Source organism: Acinonyx jubatus, chromosome B1 (genome assembly GCF_027475565.1).
Source record: "Acinonyx jubatus isolate Ajub_Pintada_27869175 chromosome B1, VMU_Ajub_asm_v1.0, whole genome shotgun sequence".
NCBI lineage: Eukaryota > Metazoa > Chordata > Mammalia > Carnivora > Felidae > Acinonyx > Acinonyx jubatus.
Genome location: NC_069382.1, coordinates 170,555,693 through 170,573,893, shown reverse-complemented (window position 1 = coordinate 170,573,893; position 18,201 = coordinate 170,555,693). Strand labels below are relative to the sequence as shown.

The window sequence follows — 18,201 nt, the reverse complement described above, 5'->3', positions numbered from 1 at the left end:
GACAGGACGGAACATCGGTGCGAAAACCCGGGAAAGGTTCCTGAGGAGTATTACCCTTGATCTCGGCTTGAAGGACAGGTGGAGAACAAGATATGGACAGCGCACCAAGAGGGGGGGATCTCCTGGTTAAGAGAAACACAGCCCCCTAGCTCTTCCACCTCCTACCTCCCCACTCACGAGTGATACTCCAGCAGCATCACCTGGGAAATGTGTTGGGGAACAAATTCTCCAGCTCCTTCCCACATCTGCTGACGCGCACACTCTGGGGTGGGGCCCGGTGACCCACCTGTGTTTGAACCGGACCTCTCACCCCCTCTCTTCTGTGACCACTAGTTCTCTTCACCTCACCGATACCAACATTTTTACAAGTATAAGCTTAAGCTTCATTTCCCTGCTCGAGGAAAGTCTGGCTCAACCTGTACTGGCCTCTCATCCCACCCCCAGCCCCAGGTTAGGTACTCGGGCTGGAGACATACTTACTAAGGACACTTTATCGTGACTGCCTGTTTCATCATCTTTCCTGATAAGCTGCTAGCTCTGGAAAGGCACCCACTGAGCCTCGTTTGTTCACATCACTTTATCCCCAGTTCCTCCCAAGCCAGAAGGCCCTCCTTGACCAACATTTGCTGAATTAAGAAACCTAGCAGGGAATTAACTCGTGAAACAAAGCTATTAAGGAAAGATATAAAGTACCATGGAACATGATAGATAGACATTAATAGATGCATTTGAAGTACTGGTTGTAGAGACACAACTGAATTCAGTTTACCTCTGAAAAGAGTTTCACGAATGGATTTGGGTTTTGAAAACTTTCGCTCTGAAAATTTTCACTAACCCTTCCAAACATATCAATGTCCTACCATACTCGTCTGATAAAGCAGGACTTAACTACTTTTATTGCCATTCTTTTTTTTCTCAATGACCAGATTTTTCCACCTCAGGTTTTTGGAACAATGTGGCCCATTGAGGCTGACAGACAAAACAGCCTCTTATTAATTCAAGAAGGGACGGTGCGGGGAGACGACAGCTAATATTTGTGGGTGAATACTGGAAAGCCTAACCCTTCACTTTATTGTAAACAAAAAGCCTTGGGCTGAGTCAGAACACCTGGATTCCAACTCTGGCTTCCTTCCTTCCAGTATTTAAGTATCTGCTCTGTTAGAGGTCCTGTGCTTGGATCTTAGCCGGGGACAGCGACCAAGACACGAACACAGGCCCTCCCCTCACCAAACCTAAAGGTCTGCTCCTCCACTACAGGCTAAGGCTCTTCCTGACTCCCACAGGCCACTGAACTTCCGAGGGCTCAGTTTCCCCATCTGCAAAGAGAGGCGTTAGTTACAAGATGACCACCAAAGTCCCCTCTGACTCTAAAATTGCACGACTAAGAACACCACAATCACTTCATGAGCCAGTTAGCCAAGTCATGCTTCTTAAGTCCTGCTCACCCAGATCCAGAGAGTTGGGAAACCAGAATCTGGAGCCTGAGGACCAAGGGCAAATGTGGACCAAGGAGCCTTGCCAGAAGCAGCAGAGCCAGGGTCACTGCATGGAAAGCCAGCTTTAATGCAATGGGAAGAGTCCTAGACCCAGGAAAGGAACCCACTTTGGCCCTGCCTAGGCCAACTCAGTGTCCCCATCTGCTAAATAAGCTCTGAGGAGATGGTCAAGGTCCCTTCCAGCCCTAATACTACAGGATTCTACCTTCTCATTCCAGTATGTGTTTTTCCCGGCACTACCAAGCAACAAGTCTATTCTGAGGCTATTTACCCGATAGAGCATCAGATCCCACAAGTTAAGGGCTAGGTCCTACAAGAATGTCCCTCCCCCTACCTTGGATGCCAATTCCAAGTCCAGGTTGTCACCTTGTGCTTCTGATCCCCAGGCTATAAATCGGAGGTTCTCACACCCTCCTGCTTGGGTGTGATTAATCTGCTAAAGCAGCTAACAACACTAAGAAATATTTCACTTCCTAGATCACCGGTTTATTATAAAAGATATAACTCAGGAACAACCAGATAGGAAAGACGCCTACAGTAAGGTATAATGAAAGCACGCAGAGCTCCCATGCTCTCTGGGTGCGCCATTCTCCGCATATCTCCAGGCAATTCACAAACCCAGAAGCTCATCAAGTCTTGTTCAACAGTTTGGGGTTTGTTGTTGTTGTTGTTTTTAAAGTTTATCTATTTGTTTTGAGAGAGAGGGAGAGAGACAGAGAGAGGGAGCGGGGAGGGGCAGAGAGAGGGAATCCCAAGCAGGCTATGTGCTGTCAGTGCAGAGCCCAACACTGGGCTTGAACTCACGAACCGTGAGACCATGACCTGAGCCAAAATCAAGAGTCGGACTCTTAACCAACTGAGCCACCCAGGTGCCCCCAAAAGTTTTTTAAAGCATTTAATCAGAAGCTTTCCCCCTAACTCTTCCCCTTCCCAGAAATTGGTGGGTGAGGTTGAAAGTCCCAATCCTCAATCACAAGGTCTTTCAGATGACCAACCCCATCCTGAGGCTATCTAGGGTACCACCCTAAGTCACCTACCTAGAAATCACAAGAGCATTCACATTTGTTCCAAGGGGCTTATAATGAATGACAAAAGACATTCCTACTATTTAGGAACTCCTAAGGGTTTGAGGAGCTTTGTGCCAGGAACTGGGGGCAAGGGCTAAATATTTTCTTATTTACCCATATCCATGGGGCACTTGGGTGACTCAGTCGGTTAAGTGTCCAACTCTTCATTTTGGCACAGGCCGTGATCTCAGGTTTCATGGTTTCGTTCCTTTTTTCCTTCTCTCCTTCCTTGCCTAATATTGGTAGCTAAAGGCTCAGCCCCACATCTCCCCTGCGTCCCAAAAGAACTCCCCACCAAGCCCACTGGCCCCTACTCCTCCTCCTCCTCCCCTGGGGCCTCAAGCACTGCCCACCCCTGCCTCCTCAACCCCTACCCCTGCCATTACACAACCAGCCTCATCAGGAGCTAGGAGATGCCTCGGGCAATGGCAGAGGACCTGAAAGGCAAATTCTATAGCACTTGGAAACTTTGTCCCACCCGACAGCTGTGATGGGTTAATATTTGGTTCAGGACAAAATAACAATAATATACTCTTTCAGTATTTACTATGTGCCAAACACTGTCCAATGAACTCTCCTGTTTTAGCTCATATAATAGTCACAGCAACCCCAGGAGGCAACTCTGCCATATTTTCTCCATGATACAGATGAGGAAAGTAGTTCAAAGCCTTCTTTCCCTCAGTACAATGGCACTTTACTTAATGGCTGGAATGCATATACACTGGAATGGGGCAGGGAGAGTCCAGTGGGGCAGGGAGAGTACAGTGGGCAACTGCTTAGAATCCTGGGCTGAGCAAAGACAAGAGGGTGGAGGCCTTGGGGTATTGATTGCTAAGGAGCAATAGAAAAGCAGTTCCCGAGTTCAACAGAGTTTTGCAAAAGTATTCTCAAGGTGAGATGACTGGCACAGGATGGTACAGAAACAGTCTGCCTGGGGTATCTGCCATGCTCTATCCATCCCTCCCTCCCCACAAAGTCCCCTGGGTAGATTCTGGTTGTTTTCTTTTTCCTCCATTACAAAGAGATCCATTTGCTCTCCATGGCAGAGGAGAGCAGAAGAGAAATTGAGCCCAACTTCTCCATAAAGCTCCCATTATAATGGGCATCCATCCCCAAAGCCACCTGGAAGAAACAAAACCTCAGCTTTTCCCAGGTATCTTCATTTTATTAGATTCCACACTAGAATGCCAAAGAAGTGCTTCTTTTTGTGAAGTGCCACTTGTTTGAGGAGTTATTTTTCTCCATAGGATATTTGACTATTTTAAGCAGTTTTACGTTTGGCTGCCCACAGACAAGAACAAATGAGTCATGGCGGAAGAAGTGCAGGACCATAATCCTTTATCTGAAAACCTGGAGGTCAGCTGTGCCTCGAAATTCAGACTTTGTGATTCTAGAAAGGTAATGCAATGCATTTAGCACACAATATGTAACATTCAGAAATCAAATTCATTGAGATTACTGCAGCAAAATTTAGCAATCTTCAAACGAAGTGAGATAAATATACACTATAGAATCTCACAGTGCTTCAGGTGAGGTTTTACTGCCAATGGAGTATGCAAAAAAGCCTCAAAAAACTTCTGGTTTTCAGAGCTTTTCAGACCTCAGAATTGTCCAGAAAGGATGATAGCCGTATGCAAATGACTCAAATAGCAGAAGAAACAGTCAACCTGCCAGTAATCAAAGACATCCGAATTAAAACAATCAAGATACCAATATCTGCCTTACAAATTAGCAAATGTGTTTTGCAGAGAAAAATGCCAACAGTGTGAAAAGTGAGTCTTTCCACCACTGCTGTGAAAAGTAAACTGGGACAATCTTCAGATCACTAATACTTGGGTCATCAATGGCCTCAAAAACATGAACACTTTTGACACCAACACTGCCTTTCCAAGAACCCATTTTCTGTGGAAGTCATCGATATCCAGACATAGCGTTACACATACATGTTCACTGAAACCATTCATATGAAAATTCAAATCCATTTAACGATAATCAGTAATAACTGTAATCTTCTAAAACGGAGGCACACTGAGGTGAAAATCAGTGAATCCATATAATAAACTACTATGCAGCTATTCTTTGAGTAGGTAGGGAAATGAGAAACCTTCATGTATAACATTAAATGAAAAATGCAGGATACAAAATTATATTTGCATTATGATCCTACCCAAGTGAAAAATAGAGAGAGGTCTAGGAGGAAATACACTAACAGTGGCAAGTACCTTGGAGTGATGAGATCAAAAGGTGATTCTTTCCCCTTCCCTCCAAACTTTAAATACTTGGGAGAATTGGGACGCCTAAATGGCTCAGTCGATTGAGCATCTGACTTCAGCTCAGGTCATGATCTCACGGCATGTGAGTTTGAGCCCCGCGTCCAGCTCTGTACTGACAGCTCAGAGCCTAGAGCCTGTTTCAGATTCTGTCTCTCTCTCTCTGCCCCTCCCCCATTCATGCTTTGTCTCTCTCTCTCTCTCTCTCAAGAATAAATAAACATTAAAAAAAAAACTTTAAATACTTGGGAGAATTTTCTGAAACGGAAATGGGAAAAGAAGGCCTGTCTACATAACTCCCAGTCAATGGCAGCAAATTCATGAATCTAAGGTATTGTCACTCTGGGCTTTCATAAATGTACAATGAATCTATCTTCGCAAAACCATCACTACCTCCAGAATGAAAGCCTAATAGTACATGTGGTCTACATTTATTAAATAACTTGGCTAAATTATAAGTTCAGCCTAATGGACACTTTGGGGAAGAAACACAGAAAAAAATCACACATAGGATAAAAGAGATATGCCACTTTACCCTTGCAAAGACTTTTCAGAGACAACAACTCATTTGATCTTCACTGGCAGCCGGTAAAGCAGACAAAGGTACGAGCACACCCATTTTACGGGTAAGAACATGGAGTTCTAGACAGAGCAGAGGCTCTTCCTGACTTCAATTGCAGGGCTATGTCAGAGCCTGGGGCTCTTTCCGCTGTATCTTGCCATTACCCTATCACTTAGTGATTCTTTACAAATATCTTAGAATAAAAAAGAAATTTCTCACTTGAAAGAAAGAAAGAAAAGAAAGAAATGATTTACTAATAATAAGAATAGGCTTCAGAATTGAAGAGATCTGACTCAAGGTCAAAATCCAGCTCACACATTTGAGTGACTTTTTCAAGTTAACTTCTCAGATACTCAATTTTCTCACCTATAAATACAGAAATAAAATTACACAGCTGACAATGTGTTGCAAAAATTAAGTGATCTGAGTACTCAGACCAGAACCTGCCACAAAACAGGTATAACAAACACCGCATTCCTTCCTCCGAAAAAGAGTGAGGCGTCTCCAATGAACCAACTCCAAGTTCCAATTTTAGTCATTGTTGGCACACCAGACTCATTATTCTGCCTGCTATCAGGAGCCCACCAAATCTTTACCAATTACTGAAGTGCTCTCGAAAATCATTAGAAACCACCCAACATAATAGTTTTAACCAATGACAATTTAAATCATTTTTTGTCAGTTTTAAATAGTTTCTCCTTTGTCCTAATACGTAAGTAAACTTCAGCATCAGAGCCAAATTCTTTAAAAAGTAACAATGAAATTGTTGTTTCTGTTGCCTGGGGTTTTAGCCTGACTCATTTGAACTCAACTACTGAAACTCCCAAATCATCTGTTTGATTAATTTCTTTTAGCAGGGTAAAGGCAGGAGAGGGGGAATGGCAGCACTTCGCAAATTTTTCATTTCCTCTTGAAATTCGATTTGGGCATGGAAGCCCACGCTCCAAGACTGCTTTTTCAAAACAGTCTGTCCACTGATTAAGTATTATGTGCATACACAGCTCGGTAGCTACCTGGCCAAATGAGAACCCAGAATTTAATAAAGCTTATCTTTAGCATCAAATGAGAAGTCAGGAGGCTGGATGGAAGCACACAAAACCCAAGGAGAGTGCCCTTCTCATTTCACTAGCCCTGGAACCTTTTCCACCCACTCCTTCCTAGAAGGCCATGCCCATTATCTGGTAGAGAAACTAATAAGCCCAAAGGTTGAGTAACCAGAGACCTTAAGGACATAAATAAGCCAAGATGTGGAAAATCATCCCTTCTGGTGCTTGTGGTATATAGTTTCAAACGCTGCTTCTAAGAGACAGAAGTTTAATGAGATTCTTCTACTAGGCAAGAAGAGAAAGAGACAATGTCACTACCCACTGTGAAGTTACCTGTCCTTCTTTTCTCTGCTTCCCAACTTCTGCTAACCACGTGCTTACAATTGTAGGATGTCCTACACTCCCTATCTTAGAATCTCAACAAGCCTGCTGAGGTTGATTTCTGTTCTATTTTCTCTCCAGGGACAAGTGGGGTACAGTAGAGAGGACGGACTCTGGAATCAGGCAGGCTAGTGTTGTCAAAGATCCATATAAAGATACATAGACACACACACACACCTCCTAGTGGTTCTGCTCCTCTGACTGAATGCTGATACATCAGTTACGTGACTGAAACAATGATTTAACTGCTCTGGGCCTCAGTTACCTCACCGTAAATAATAGAGTTATGAGAAATAAGTGTGCAAAATGCATATGATGTACCCGAGTCAAAGCTTGGCATATAGCAAGCACTCGACATTACTTCGTAGCTCTTTCTCCTTACCTTCCTAAAACATTCCCTACGAACAATGCTGTCTTAGATCCCAAGAGGACCAGATGTTAGCTGGTCAGGACATCGTTTCTTCATATAGGCCTCAAGTCACACTGGCACATTGGTACTCTGTACTCTTTCCTTTTTAGATATTTCATTCTTTTTTTAAATTTTTTAATGTTTATTTATTTTTCAAGAGAGAGTGCAAGCAGAGGAAAGGCAGAGAGAGAGAGAGAGACAGAGACACAGAATCTGAAGCAGCCTCCAGGCTCTGAGCTGTCAGCAGAGAGCCCGATGCGGGGCTCAAACTCAAAAACCCTGAGATCATGGCCTGAACCGAAGACAGATGCTTAACGGACTGAGCCACCCAGCCACCTCTAGATATTTCATTCTTCTTAAATATTAAACTTCCATTAAAATGTTGCTACACAATTACATGAGAACTTTTTTCATCACCTTCCAGACCTGAAAGCTGAGCATTGCTCAGAGATCCATCGAAACCCAAACTTACTCCAGGAATAGACTTCCCCAGCTGATGGCTGATTACATGCATCCATGCTGAAGTTTTAACAATTTTACTCCCAGGTTAAGCTATTCAAATTCTGGGCCAACTGACTCTAGCTCTCTAAGTTTCTGTCTATGACCCTGAGTCCAATTTGAACCTGATTATGCACCTATTCATTCTCAGCAATGAAACCCAGGGTGAAAACGAAAATCTCTCATCCAATAATACATGTCACTAGCTGTCATTTCCCCGGGGGGGGGGGGGGGGGGAATGGCTGAAGGAAATATAGGTCTGCTAATAAAGGCCCAGGAGACATATTTGCCATCCTGTTCCCGTCTTAACATGATCTGTGTTCTACAAAAAAGTGAAGACCAAAGTGATAAGCCAGTTTACAAGCTGTAAGCGTTTGGAATCTTCTCAGGAGTAAAGAGCAGTGTACGTGTTTTCATGGAGGAGAGTTACGGTTGGAAGGCTTCCAGATGCTTATTATTTGGATGTGAAAAGAAGCTGCTCAAGCTTGGAAGAGCTTGCTGACGTAAGATTCCAGGCTGTGGTAACCCCAGACGGCCACGAAGAGATATATTTATTAGTGTTTTTTTAACTACTGCTCTAAAGTGACAACTAAGAGGGAAACCGGTGGCAAGGGATCCCTGGGGTCTATAGCCATAAAAACAAAAGAGCGTGAGACCTGACTTCCATAAAAGTTACACCTCCTTTTAGATTTCAATTAAAAACTCCTGCTCCAAATTCGTCATTGGGGACACACTTTACGGTCTCTGCTGGTGGCTTCCTGCTCTGACCACAGAAGGTTCCTTTTGTGGTGACAGGAATTGACTCAAAAAAGAAAAAAAAATGTAAGTTTACAAATGAGCCTTCCCTTTTTCCAAGACTGATTTGTCCCGGATATGTGGGTAAGACATCTGAAATCCCCAACCTGTTACAAAAATCCATCAACCACTACAATTAATGAAAACTTGGAAAGGAAAGAAGTGGAACTCCCCAAGGTCTTAAAATATAAAACAAATGTGGGCGGGGGGAGGCAACGACCGCGCACCCGGCCCCTTGTGTCACCATCTTCCGCTCGCGGGGCCTTTGAGGACAAGCGCGTAAGGGAAGGGGTCCGCGGGGCTCGAAGGTGCTCAGCCCGGCCAGAAGCGCACCCGAAGAAGCTAGGCCAGCTCCCTACACCCAGGACAGCTCAGAGGGGCGCGCCAGGGGTAACAGGTCCTCAGAGGAGGCGGCGAGCGGAGGGAAGGCGAGTACCGGGCAGGCGGGAAGGGAGGGACGGGAGCCGTCGCCCCGCGCCGCACCCGGCCCGGGCCACCCTCCAACAGCCAGATGTTCAGTGTCGGGATCCCGCGGCGGTGCCAGGGCGAGGGCAGCTCGGGGTGCTGCCGGGCTGCCGTCCGGACCCCTCGCCTCCTCCCGAGAGCCCAGGCCCCGGCGGGGCACTCACCCGGGGCCACTAGCGGCGAACTCATGGCGCCTCCCACGAAGACAGCGGCGGCCAGGACCGCGGACCCCCAGAGTTCCCGTGGGGCCATCGCCGCGTTCCTCCGCCTTCCTTCCCCGGGGCGCCGCGTCCGGGGCTCCTGCAGGCAGTGCTGCTAGACAGCCGGCGGCTGACGGGGGAGCAGGACTCTGCCCCCGCGCGCTGTAAGCCCCGCCGCGTCAAGCACCCTCCTCTCCGGCCCCACCCACCCGGCTCGGCCAGGCCTCACCCCGCCAAACGCGGGGCTCCTCCCTGGCCCCACCCACGGCAGCCTGGCCCCGCCCCCGCCCGCGGCGCCTGCTTCCTCTCTAATTTCAACCGCGGCCTGGGCCGCCGGGATAAGGCTGTGACCCCGCCCCTCCTGCCCCGCCCACCACTGCTCGACCACGCCTCCATCCGCCGGTTTCCCCCCCAGGCCACGCCCACCTCTGCCCGGTCCCACCTCTTCTCGCGGCGCCCGCTTGGTTTCCCAGTCTGGCTTCAGCGCAGACGTGGGGATTGAGCGGGAGCCGGGCGCGGGGGCAGGGTCTCCGCGGTTCATCCTCCCCCGCGCAGAGAGCAGGAGGGCATAAGAAGAGGAAGAGGGAGAGCTGGACAGGAAGCTCTAGACGGGCTGACTTGGCCATCATCGAAGTGGGCACGATCTTAATTCTTTGTTGGCATTTCTATCCAACTGGCTTTCCCCTCCGTGACTGGTCCGGAGAGGGGCGCTGCACGTGAAGTTCCACTGTTTGAAAATTGAAGAGAAAAGGCCATCCATTTAAATTTCTTCCTATCTCTGCTTCCATTTAAACTGTTTCTACATACCTCTACATACCTGCAGGAATTGCAGAAGTTGAATCATCACATGCATTGCATTGATTAGCCTAGAGCCCTTCTGAGTACTTCCCTGCTTACTGCACTGTAGAGACTTCTGAAGCAACACGGTCAGCCCTTTTTTAATCGTGTGCCCACATTGCACTTTGCAAATAGTTTAACGAAATAGCTCTTTAAGTGCCTAGTCACTTATGATCTTGTATGCTCACTTAAGCTCTGTGAGGTGAGTAGTATTCCCATTTCACAGGCCCTTGAGTAAACCCACCGGCCACTGTGATAAACTGGAATTAACTTGTCTTCAATGTGTTTGCTCACTGCTATGCCCTCAGTGCCCAGCTCAATGACAGTACACATTAAGTAAAAGGTCAAAAGTGGTTTTGAAATTGAATCATCATATGCATTTCATTGATTAGCCTAGAGCCTTTTTGAGTAGTTCCCTTTTTACTGCGCTTTAGACACTCCTGAAGCAACACAGTCAGCCCTTCAGCAATGCTCAAGATCACAGGCATCATGAGGCAGGTGATGGCTGGGGCTTTTCACAGAATGAGGCTCTTCCTTGGCTTGACTAGCATCCTCCAATTTTCAAAAAAGGACTTTTTATCTTCTTGTTAAGTCCTCGGAACAGTCTACTATAGACTCTTATCTGTAGATCTATTTTGGCAGGAATCCCCAGCAACAGAAGCTCAGACCACTACAGATAGCTGGGACTGGAGGATGGGAGTCGCTGTCCTCTGAAGCCAAGGGCAGGCACTATGTGTCCTGTGCACAGTTGCAGACACATCCTGCAGTCGGGCGGGTGAAGCAGTTTTATACTACCCTAAAAACTGAGAATGGCTGCAGAGGAAAAAGTTCCGTGTAGGTTTCTAACAACAACAAAAAAAGAGTCCTAAGCCTGGAAATTAAACTGCAAACTATCAGTTGTAGCTATATAATTTGCAGAACCTAGTATAAAATGAAAATCCAGGTCCTTTTGTTCAAAAATTATTAAGAATTTCAAGGTGGCCGGGTACCTGAGTGGCTCAGTAGGTTCAGCCTCCAACTCTTGATTTTGGCTCAGGTCATGATCTCATGGTTTGTGAGATCCAGCCCCGCACCGGGCTCTGCATGGACAGCGAGGAGCCTGCCTGGGATTCTCTATCTCCCTCTTTCACTGCCCCTTCTCTACTCACGCTCTCTCTCAAAATAAATAAATAAACATTAAAAAAAAAAAAAGACTTTTACAATGGCAATAGCAGAGCATTAAATCAATTATGGAGCCCTTCTAAGCATGCAGACCTGTGTAAAGGTTGTACGTCCATAAAGCCAGCTCTGGTTTTGGCACTTAGAATGCAGCAAAATGCTTGAACCAAGATATCTATGCAAAATGCAAAATATCACTTGAGGGGTACCTGGGTGGCTCAGTCGGTTAGGCGTCTGACTTCGGCTCAGGTCATGATCTCACAGTTCATGGGTTCAAGCCCTGCATCGGGCTTGCTGCTGTCATCCCAGAGCCCACTTCAGATCCTCTGTCCCCCTCTCTCTCTGCCCCTCCCCTGCTTCCTCTCTCTCTCTCTGTGTCTCAAAAGTAAATTAAAGAAAAATTTTAAATAAAAAAATATCACTAGAAAAATGAATAATGTTTCACTCTTTTTCCATATATTGAATTTACTATTAAAAAGACAGGACCATTTTTTTAAAGTAATATCCATACCCTACCTGGGGCTCAAACCCACAACCCCAAAATCAAGAGTTATATGCACCACCAACTGAACCAACCAGGGTCCCCAAGACAGGACCGTTTTAAACAACATATTTGAGTTGGATATCTGCTCATGGCTCTCCAGAAGTAAAAATACAATACTGTAATTAAAGCTGGAGAAAACCTTAGTAACCATCTACTAAGCCCCTTACTTTAGAGATGAGAGATAGTTAAGTGGCTTGCCAGATACCTCATACCTCGTATGAGCCAGGGTTGGAAACCAAGGCTCTGAAATTTCCCTTCTCAGACTTTTTTGGTAACACTTAGCTGCTTGACAGTCTCAATAGAGACCTTACTGTCACATAACCCCATATATGTGCATTTGCACATCTCATTGAAGGGAAGAAGGAAGGAGAAAGGGATGAAGGGAGGGAGGGAGGAAGGAGGGAGAGAAAATCAAGTTTAAATTATTCTCCGGGTACACTACAGATTTGCTTGCACGATTTAAAAAGCACCACAAACACACATCTAAAAGCCATCACTTGTTTTTTTTAAACATGAAGACTCCAATATGATGGAAGTTCTCTTTCATATTAGGAAGGGGATGTTACATTTCTCCTGGAGAAATAAAAATAAAAATAGTCTCATGACTAGTGATCTTCCCTTTTTTTTTCAGAAATAAAATTAAAAGATAGTAGGTAAAAATGGTTATAACAATAGCATTCATTACTTCATCCCTTAGATTTAACCCCATTCCATGGTGAGGGTTTCCTTCACCAAATCCTCACAAATTTTTATTTTAAGAAGTATTGTTACTGACTTTCCCTTCAAAGCTGAGAAGACTAGTCTTTGAGGATTAAGGAATCTACCCAAGTCACACAGCCTCTCCATGGTGTCACTGGGACTCAAATCAGGATCAGCTCACTGCAGGCCTGCACTTGAACTTCTGCCTATACTGCTCTGCCTCTGAAATGAAGAATACTAGCCAAGCAGCTCCCCTTTTCCAATGTGAAGTCTTATTCTGTCTTTGCATGCTTACCCTAGCCTTCTTGAGCTCCACATCAACAATTACGTGCTCTTTTCTTCAAGGAGAATATTTGTTTATAGGGATAGATTATAAACAAGAGTTTGGAGGAATCAAATTTACAAACTTATGCAATGTGCTGTCCTGTTTTTTGTTGGGTTTTGTTTTGTTTTGTTTTGTTTTGTTTCCAGTGTCTCCGCAAGAATTCAGTTAATCATTCCCCTTAGTAGAAACCTTTCCTGTTTTCCTAAAGTGGTCATTTTCATCACCATCATTTAAATGCATAAGACTCAGTTGGCTGGTATTTACTTTAATTAATGTTGAAAACACTTCCGCAGAAGATCTCTGTAGAATTTATTCTCCCTGTGATTTAGATGTAGTCATCTTTCCTTTTGAGACGTTATATCTAGGAGAAAAGCTTACAATTTTACATATATATACATATATGTGTGTGTGTGTGTGTGTGTGTGTATACACACACACACACACACACATATATACATAGCAGGGGAATAAAATGATATTTTATAAAACCTACAGTTATTTTGGTCTGATAGCAAGTATATACCATGTTCCTAGCACTGGGCTGAGGGTAGGCAGTTGGAAGGGAGAGTCACTGCACATTTAATAAAACATCCTAACCTTACTTAAAGAAACTCTTCGGGGCGCCTGGGTGGTTCAGTCGGTTGAGCATCCGACTTTGGCTCAGGTCAAGGTCTAGCAGCTCTGTGAGTTCGAGCCCTGCGTCGGGCTCTGTGTTGGCAGCTCAGAGCCCGGAGACTGCTTCGGATTCTGTGTCTCCCTCTCTCTGCCCCTTCCCCACTCATGCTCTGTCTCTCTCTGTCTCTCGAAAATGAATAAACGTTAAAAAAAAAATTTTTTTTTAAAGAAAAAAGAAACTTCACTATACCTGGAAAAAAGGAAACAACAGCATGGCAGAGTAGAAATGGTCAAAGGTTTGGGGGGGAGTGTAGAGTCCTGCCAGTAACTCACTCTGACTTTCAGCAGCTTCTCTTTGGTTAGTCTTCTTAGCCATAAAATTCAGGGGGGTGATAGGCTGGTTCCTGAAGGTTGCCATCCAGCCCGAAGACTCTATGCCATAATAAGTAATCAACTGATAGATTGCAGGGTGCCAAAGTCAGGCTAGACTGAAGCATTTCTCAAAATTATGAAAACATTATGGGCCAGATAATTCTTCATTGGGTGGCTGTTTTGAATATTGTAGGATATTTAGCGGCATTCTCTGCCTCTACAAACTAAATGCCAGAAGAACTCTTCCCTCCAAAACCCTGAGTTGTGAAGACCCAGAATATCTCCAGATAGTGCCAAATGTTTCCTGGGGGACAAAATCACCCCTGGTTGAGAACCACTAGGCTAGAGAAAAATTCCAAGAAGACCAAAAGGATTGCAGCCAGAAGCTCTGAGCAAGGCTTCGCAGAGAAGGAACAATTCGGGCTGAGTCCTGGGGATTATCGCAGAGGTGAGGGAAGTGTATGAGCAAGTGCTCTGTGAGAGAATTTGCATGGTGTTGGCTGCACAGTGATGAGTATGCAGGAGGGAAAGAAGGAGAAAACAGGTTGACAAAACTGTGGGTCATAGCTGAGCATAATAGTCCATAAAAGGAGAATCAAGAACTTCAAATACCCTGAAATTGTCATAAATTATAATAAATTATTCTATCACTAAAATAGTTGTGTTTTTTTTTTCTTTTTAGGGATGGTGAGAAGAATTTCCATTGTTCAGTTTGATCTTTTTCATCCTAAGTCAGGAGCTGCACATACCAAAGTCCTAATTTTGCCAACGTGCTCGGTAGATGTCAGTGAAATCTGATGGATAAGTTAGCAATGGCGTCCATAGTCCCTGCCTCCTTTCCTGGACATGATGTTGTGTTTTGTTTCATGGGCACACATTCTTCTGAAAATTGTGTGTAAGTGACTCAGGCCATGTGGTGGTAAAGCCTCAAAGCCAGGTGGATATACGTTGGCATGGCTGTTCTCAGTAAAGAACAAGAGAAAATTATAGGGGGGAACCGCATGGCCTGGGCCCAGTAAAACCCACAATGCACATTTCAAAGGACATGCTCTATAGGGTACAAGGTATCTGTTTTAGTCAAGCTTCCTTTTGACTGCAATCAACAGAAATTTAAACACTAGCTCAGTAAATACTAAATGTATTATAAGGGTAAACTCTCTCATGGATATAAAAAGGGCCAGGCCTCAAGTCCTCAAGCAAATTAGAACCAGGAGCAAAAAAAGAGTAAATGTAAGAGGTGAGGGGCCTTCTCCAGCTCTCTGGGCTGCCACATCATTCTCACTTCTACCTCTTAGCAAGTATATGCTTCCTCTCTTTCTGTCCGTGTCTCCCTTCTATATCTCTCTTTCTTCCTCCGTCTCTCTCTCTCTCTCTCTCTCTGTTTCTCGGCCCATCTCTCTCTCTCTGTCTCCTCCCTTCTGTCTCTGTTTTCTCTTTGTCTCTATCTCTGTCTTTGTCTATCTCTCTTTCTCTCCGACTCTCTCTGCCATATGCTGCTTATTTACTACTTATTTATCTTGGCTGGGGCCTCCCAGAGCTTCCTCACACCCAGGCCCCGTGCAGCATGACCTCCACGGTTTGGCTGTGGATCGACTTCCCGTGTCTCAGGAGAACACAGGATTGCCCCGCTGAGCGCAGCTGGTCCTCTGGATAGAGATGTTGGGCATGGTCCTCACCCTAACCCGCAGAAGCCAACCGAGGCAAGGTTTTCCTGAAGATAGAAGTGATCATCAGTGTCAAATGGACGAAACAGTCCGGCAAAATAAGGGCTGAAAAGTTATCCAGCAAATCAGGCGCCGTGGAGGTTCCAGAGGCCCTGTGAAAGAACAATGAGGGGGAAGCCAGAGCGCAGTGGACAAAGAAGTAAAAATAGTCCCAGAGAGTTCTCTTTCCAGAGCTTGGCTGGGAGAGAAAAGAAAAGGAGTGGTAGAGGGGCCTTGGGCGCCAGGAGATTGCTTTTATGAAATGGAGTTGATTTTATGGGACAACTGGAAAACAGAAAGGAAGATGTGACGAGGGGGACAGCTAATGCAGCAAGGTTTAGGGAAGGCTCCTGATGAGATCAATAGCGTAGGATATGTTGGCCGTGAACAAAAGGCAGATACCTTTTGCTCTGTAATTGAAGGGAAATGGCAAAAGAAAAGTGCAGGTGTGAATATACTTTCAGGTAGGAAATAGAAAATTGAGGAGGTTCACATTAACAGACGCAAAGCCATCCTCTGACAATGGAAGGGAAGGAAACGATACAAGGGTGTTGAGGAGACCATGGTCAGAGCCATCAGTACAGGCATCTGTGTTGTGTACTGCACAAGGGCATCATTTACTAACTTATCCCAGGACACGAAGGCAAGAGATTCTGGCTTTCTGGTCAAGTCTTGGAAAAGCAGAGGAGAGCCTCCCCTGCTTATGAGCTCGCACTGCCCACGAGGCTGTGTACTCGCATGGAAGAGCACACATGTACACTCTCACCAGTGCTCACACACACATGCACACTCAAGCGTGACTGTGTCCTATGTCAATCATGATCTGGGCATTGCTTGAGATTTTTCTCTCCCACCCACAGAAGCCTGAGTCATGCCAACCAAGATCCAACCTTGCTTTTCTTTCCCTGGAGAGGGGTAGAGTTAGCCCCGAATGTGCTGACTGCTGACACTGTGGAGACCCAAAGTCAGGGGTTGGTGGCAGGGGAGGGGGACAGGTTTTAAGCACTGGGGTGTGTTGCCTTATTGTGTGCTGCCAGGTATGCTTCCCCCTGGAACTCTGCAAGTCCCGTTTCCTCCTATCCTGAGGACAGAGCTCTCCAGATTGCACGGTATCAGAATAAACTCACTGGAGGGAAGGGCACTTTTTGCCAATGCTTAGAGATTCTGAGAGTGATGAAGGTTTGCACGGTCGCTGAAGGGAACAGGAGAGGGGACTGGTGTAGGCAGTGCTGTGTGTCACTGAGGGAACAGCTGGAGCTGAAGCCCATGAATTTTTCATGGGCCAATCTGCTCAGTTGAATGATGCTCTGTTACGGTGCCTGGCAGCGGGGGGTGGGAATAAAGAAGGCAGCCTAGGAGATGTAGCCAGGTTTAGGGTTTTTCCAGGAAAAAGCCTGGCATCCTAGAGGTTTTTCAAGTCATTTAGCAGTTTGGAAGGCTAAGGGGTCCAGGAGACAAGCTCACGTGTGGGCTGGCACGGGGAGAACTTGAGGGGTCTGGTGGAGCATGAAGTGCATGAATCAGGGCAGCAGGACAGAAGATATGAGACGACAAGGGCCCTCTTGCCACATAATCCAGATGCTGCCAATGTCTTTGGAGCTCTGAGAATCCCATATGGGCCATTCGGTTGCCAAGACCATACATAGCCACGCATACCGTAGAGACCTGGCTTGAGCCCCTAATTCCTTTCTCAGGTGGTAACTGAAAAGCCTCTTGGACTCCTATCCTCTGCTTTTACTCCCAAGAGTCGTGCTTTCCAAGATTTCTCCATCTTCCTGAGCTTGTAGGAGGCCCTGGGGACCTGTGCCTCCCCTAGTGCCTCTGTGCCCCCTGTGTCTGCAAACCCCGTGAAGTCACAACAGTACAAATGAATGACAGCTCATGCATGGTATGCACTAAATAGAGCTTTAAGGTGCTGCCCCGGGGCTCAGCACTCATGCAGAACTGTATCACCAGAAACATGCTTGGCCGAAGGTGAGATTCAGTGTGGTGAACATCCCTCCCCAACCCAGCAGCTCACTCCCATCTCACTCCCCACCGTGAGACTCAATGAAGAACTTTTTATTTATTTATTTGTTAAGGTTTATTTATTTATTTTGAGAGAGACAGAGAAAGCATGAGTGGGGGAGGGGCAGAGAGAGAGAGAGAGAGAGAGAGAGAGAAAGAGAGAGAATCCCATAAGCTTCCCGAGGTGCACAGCCCAATGTAGGGCTCGAACTCACCAAACCATGACATCATGACCTGAGCCGAAATCAAGAGTCAGAAGCTTAACCGACTGGGCCACCCAGGCACCCCTTGATGAAGAACTTTGATGCTTTGATTTGTAAACTTAATGCAGCTTTTGGGGTTTTCGTTTGTTGTTTTTAATTTTTTTTTTGTTTTTGGGGTTTGTTTCTTTGTTTTTTGTTTTGTTTTGTTTTAATTACCTCTCTTGGAATCAAGGAGTGTCTATGCATTCAGGTCATGGGCATGAAGCAGCAAACAGTGTATTGAAATGCCACTTGGAGAAATCAATTCCTCGACCTCTCTTAAGCACTTGGCAGCAAAATTACGTGAGAAATGCTGAAATGTTTTAGATGCAAAATACGGTGAAGTGCAGCACATATCTCCTCACGGGGATTAAAATTAAAACTTGAAATTATTTGATCGTCATATGAACCAAGGTGACTTGGCAAGCTCTCAACTGATAGTAAGGGTTCTTTGGTCCACAGCACACCTCAAGCAGCCACTCCACGACAAGGTGACTTTTAGGATTGTGG

At 45.7% G+C, this 18,201-nt stretch overlaps 1 protein-coding gene across 2 annotated transcripts in view; it reads right to left on the bottom strand.

The window, feature by feature from the left end:
* RELL1 (RELT like 1) overlaps positions 1–9,360 on the bottom strand; it is a 68,215-nt gene extending 58,855 nt beyond the window's left edge. For both annotated transcript variants that reach the window (XM_027053825.2, XM_027053876.2), the window contains exon 1: positions 9,154–9,360. In XM_027053825.2, coding sequence (XP_026909626.1) covers positions 9,154–9,241 — 88 coding nt within the window. In that variant the 5' untranslated portion in view covers positions 9,242–9,360. The remainder of the gene's footprint in view (positions 1–9,153) is intronic.
* Positions 9,361–18,201: the final 8,841 nt, after the last annotated feature.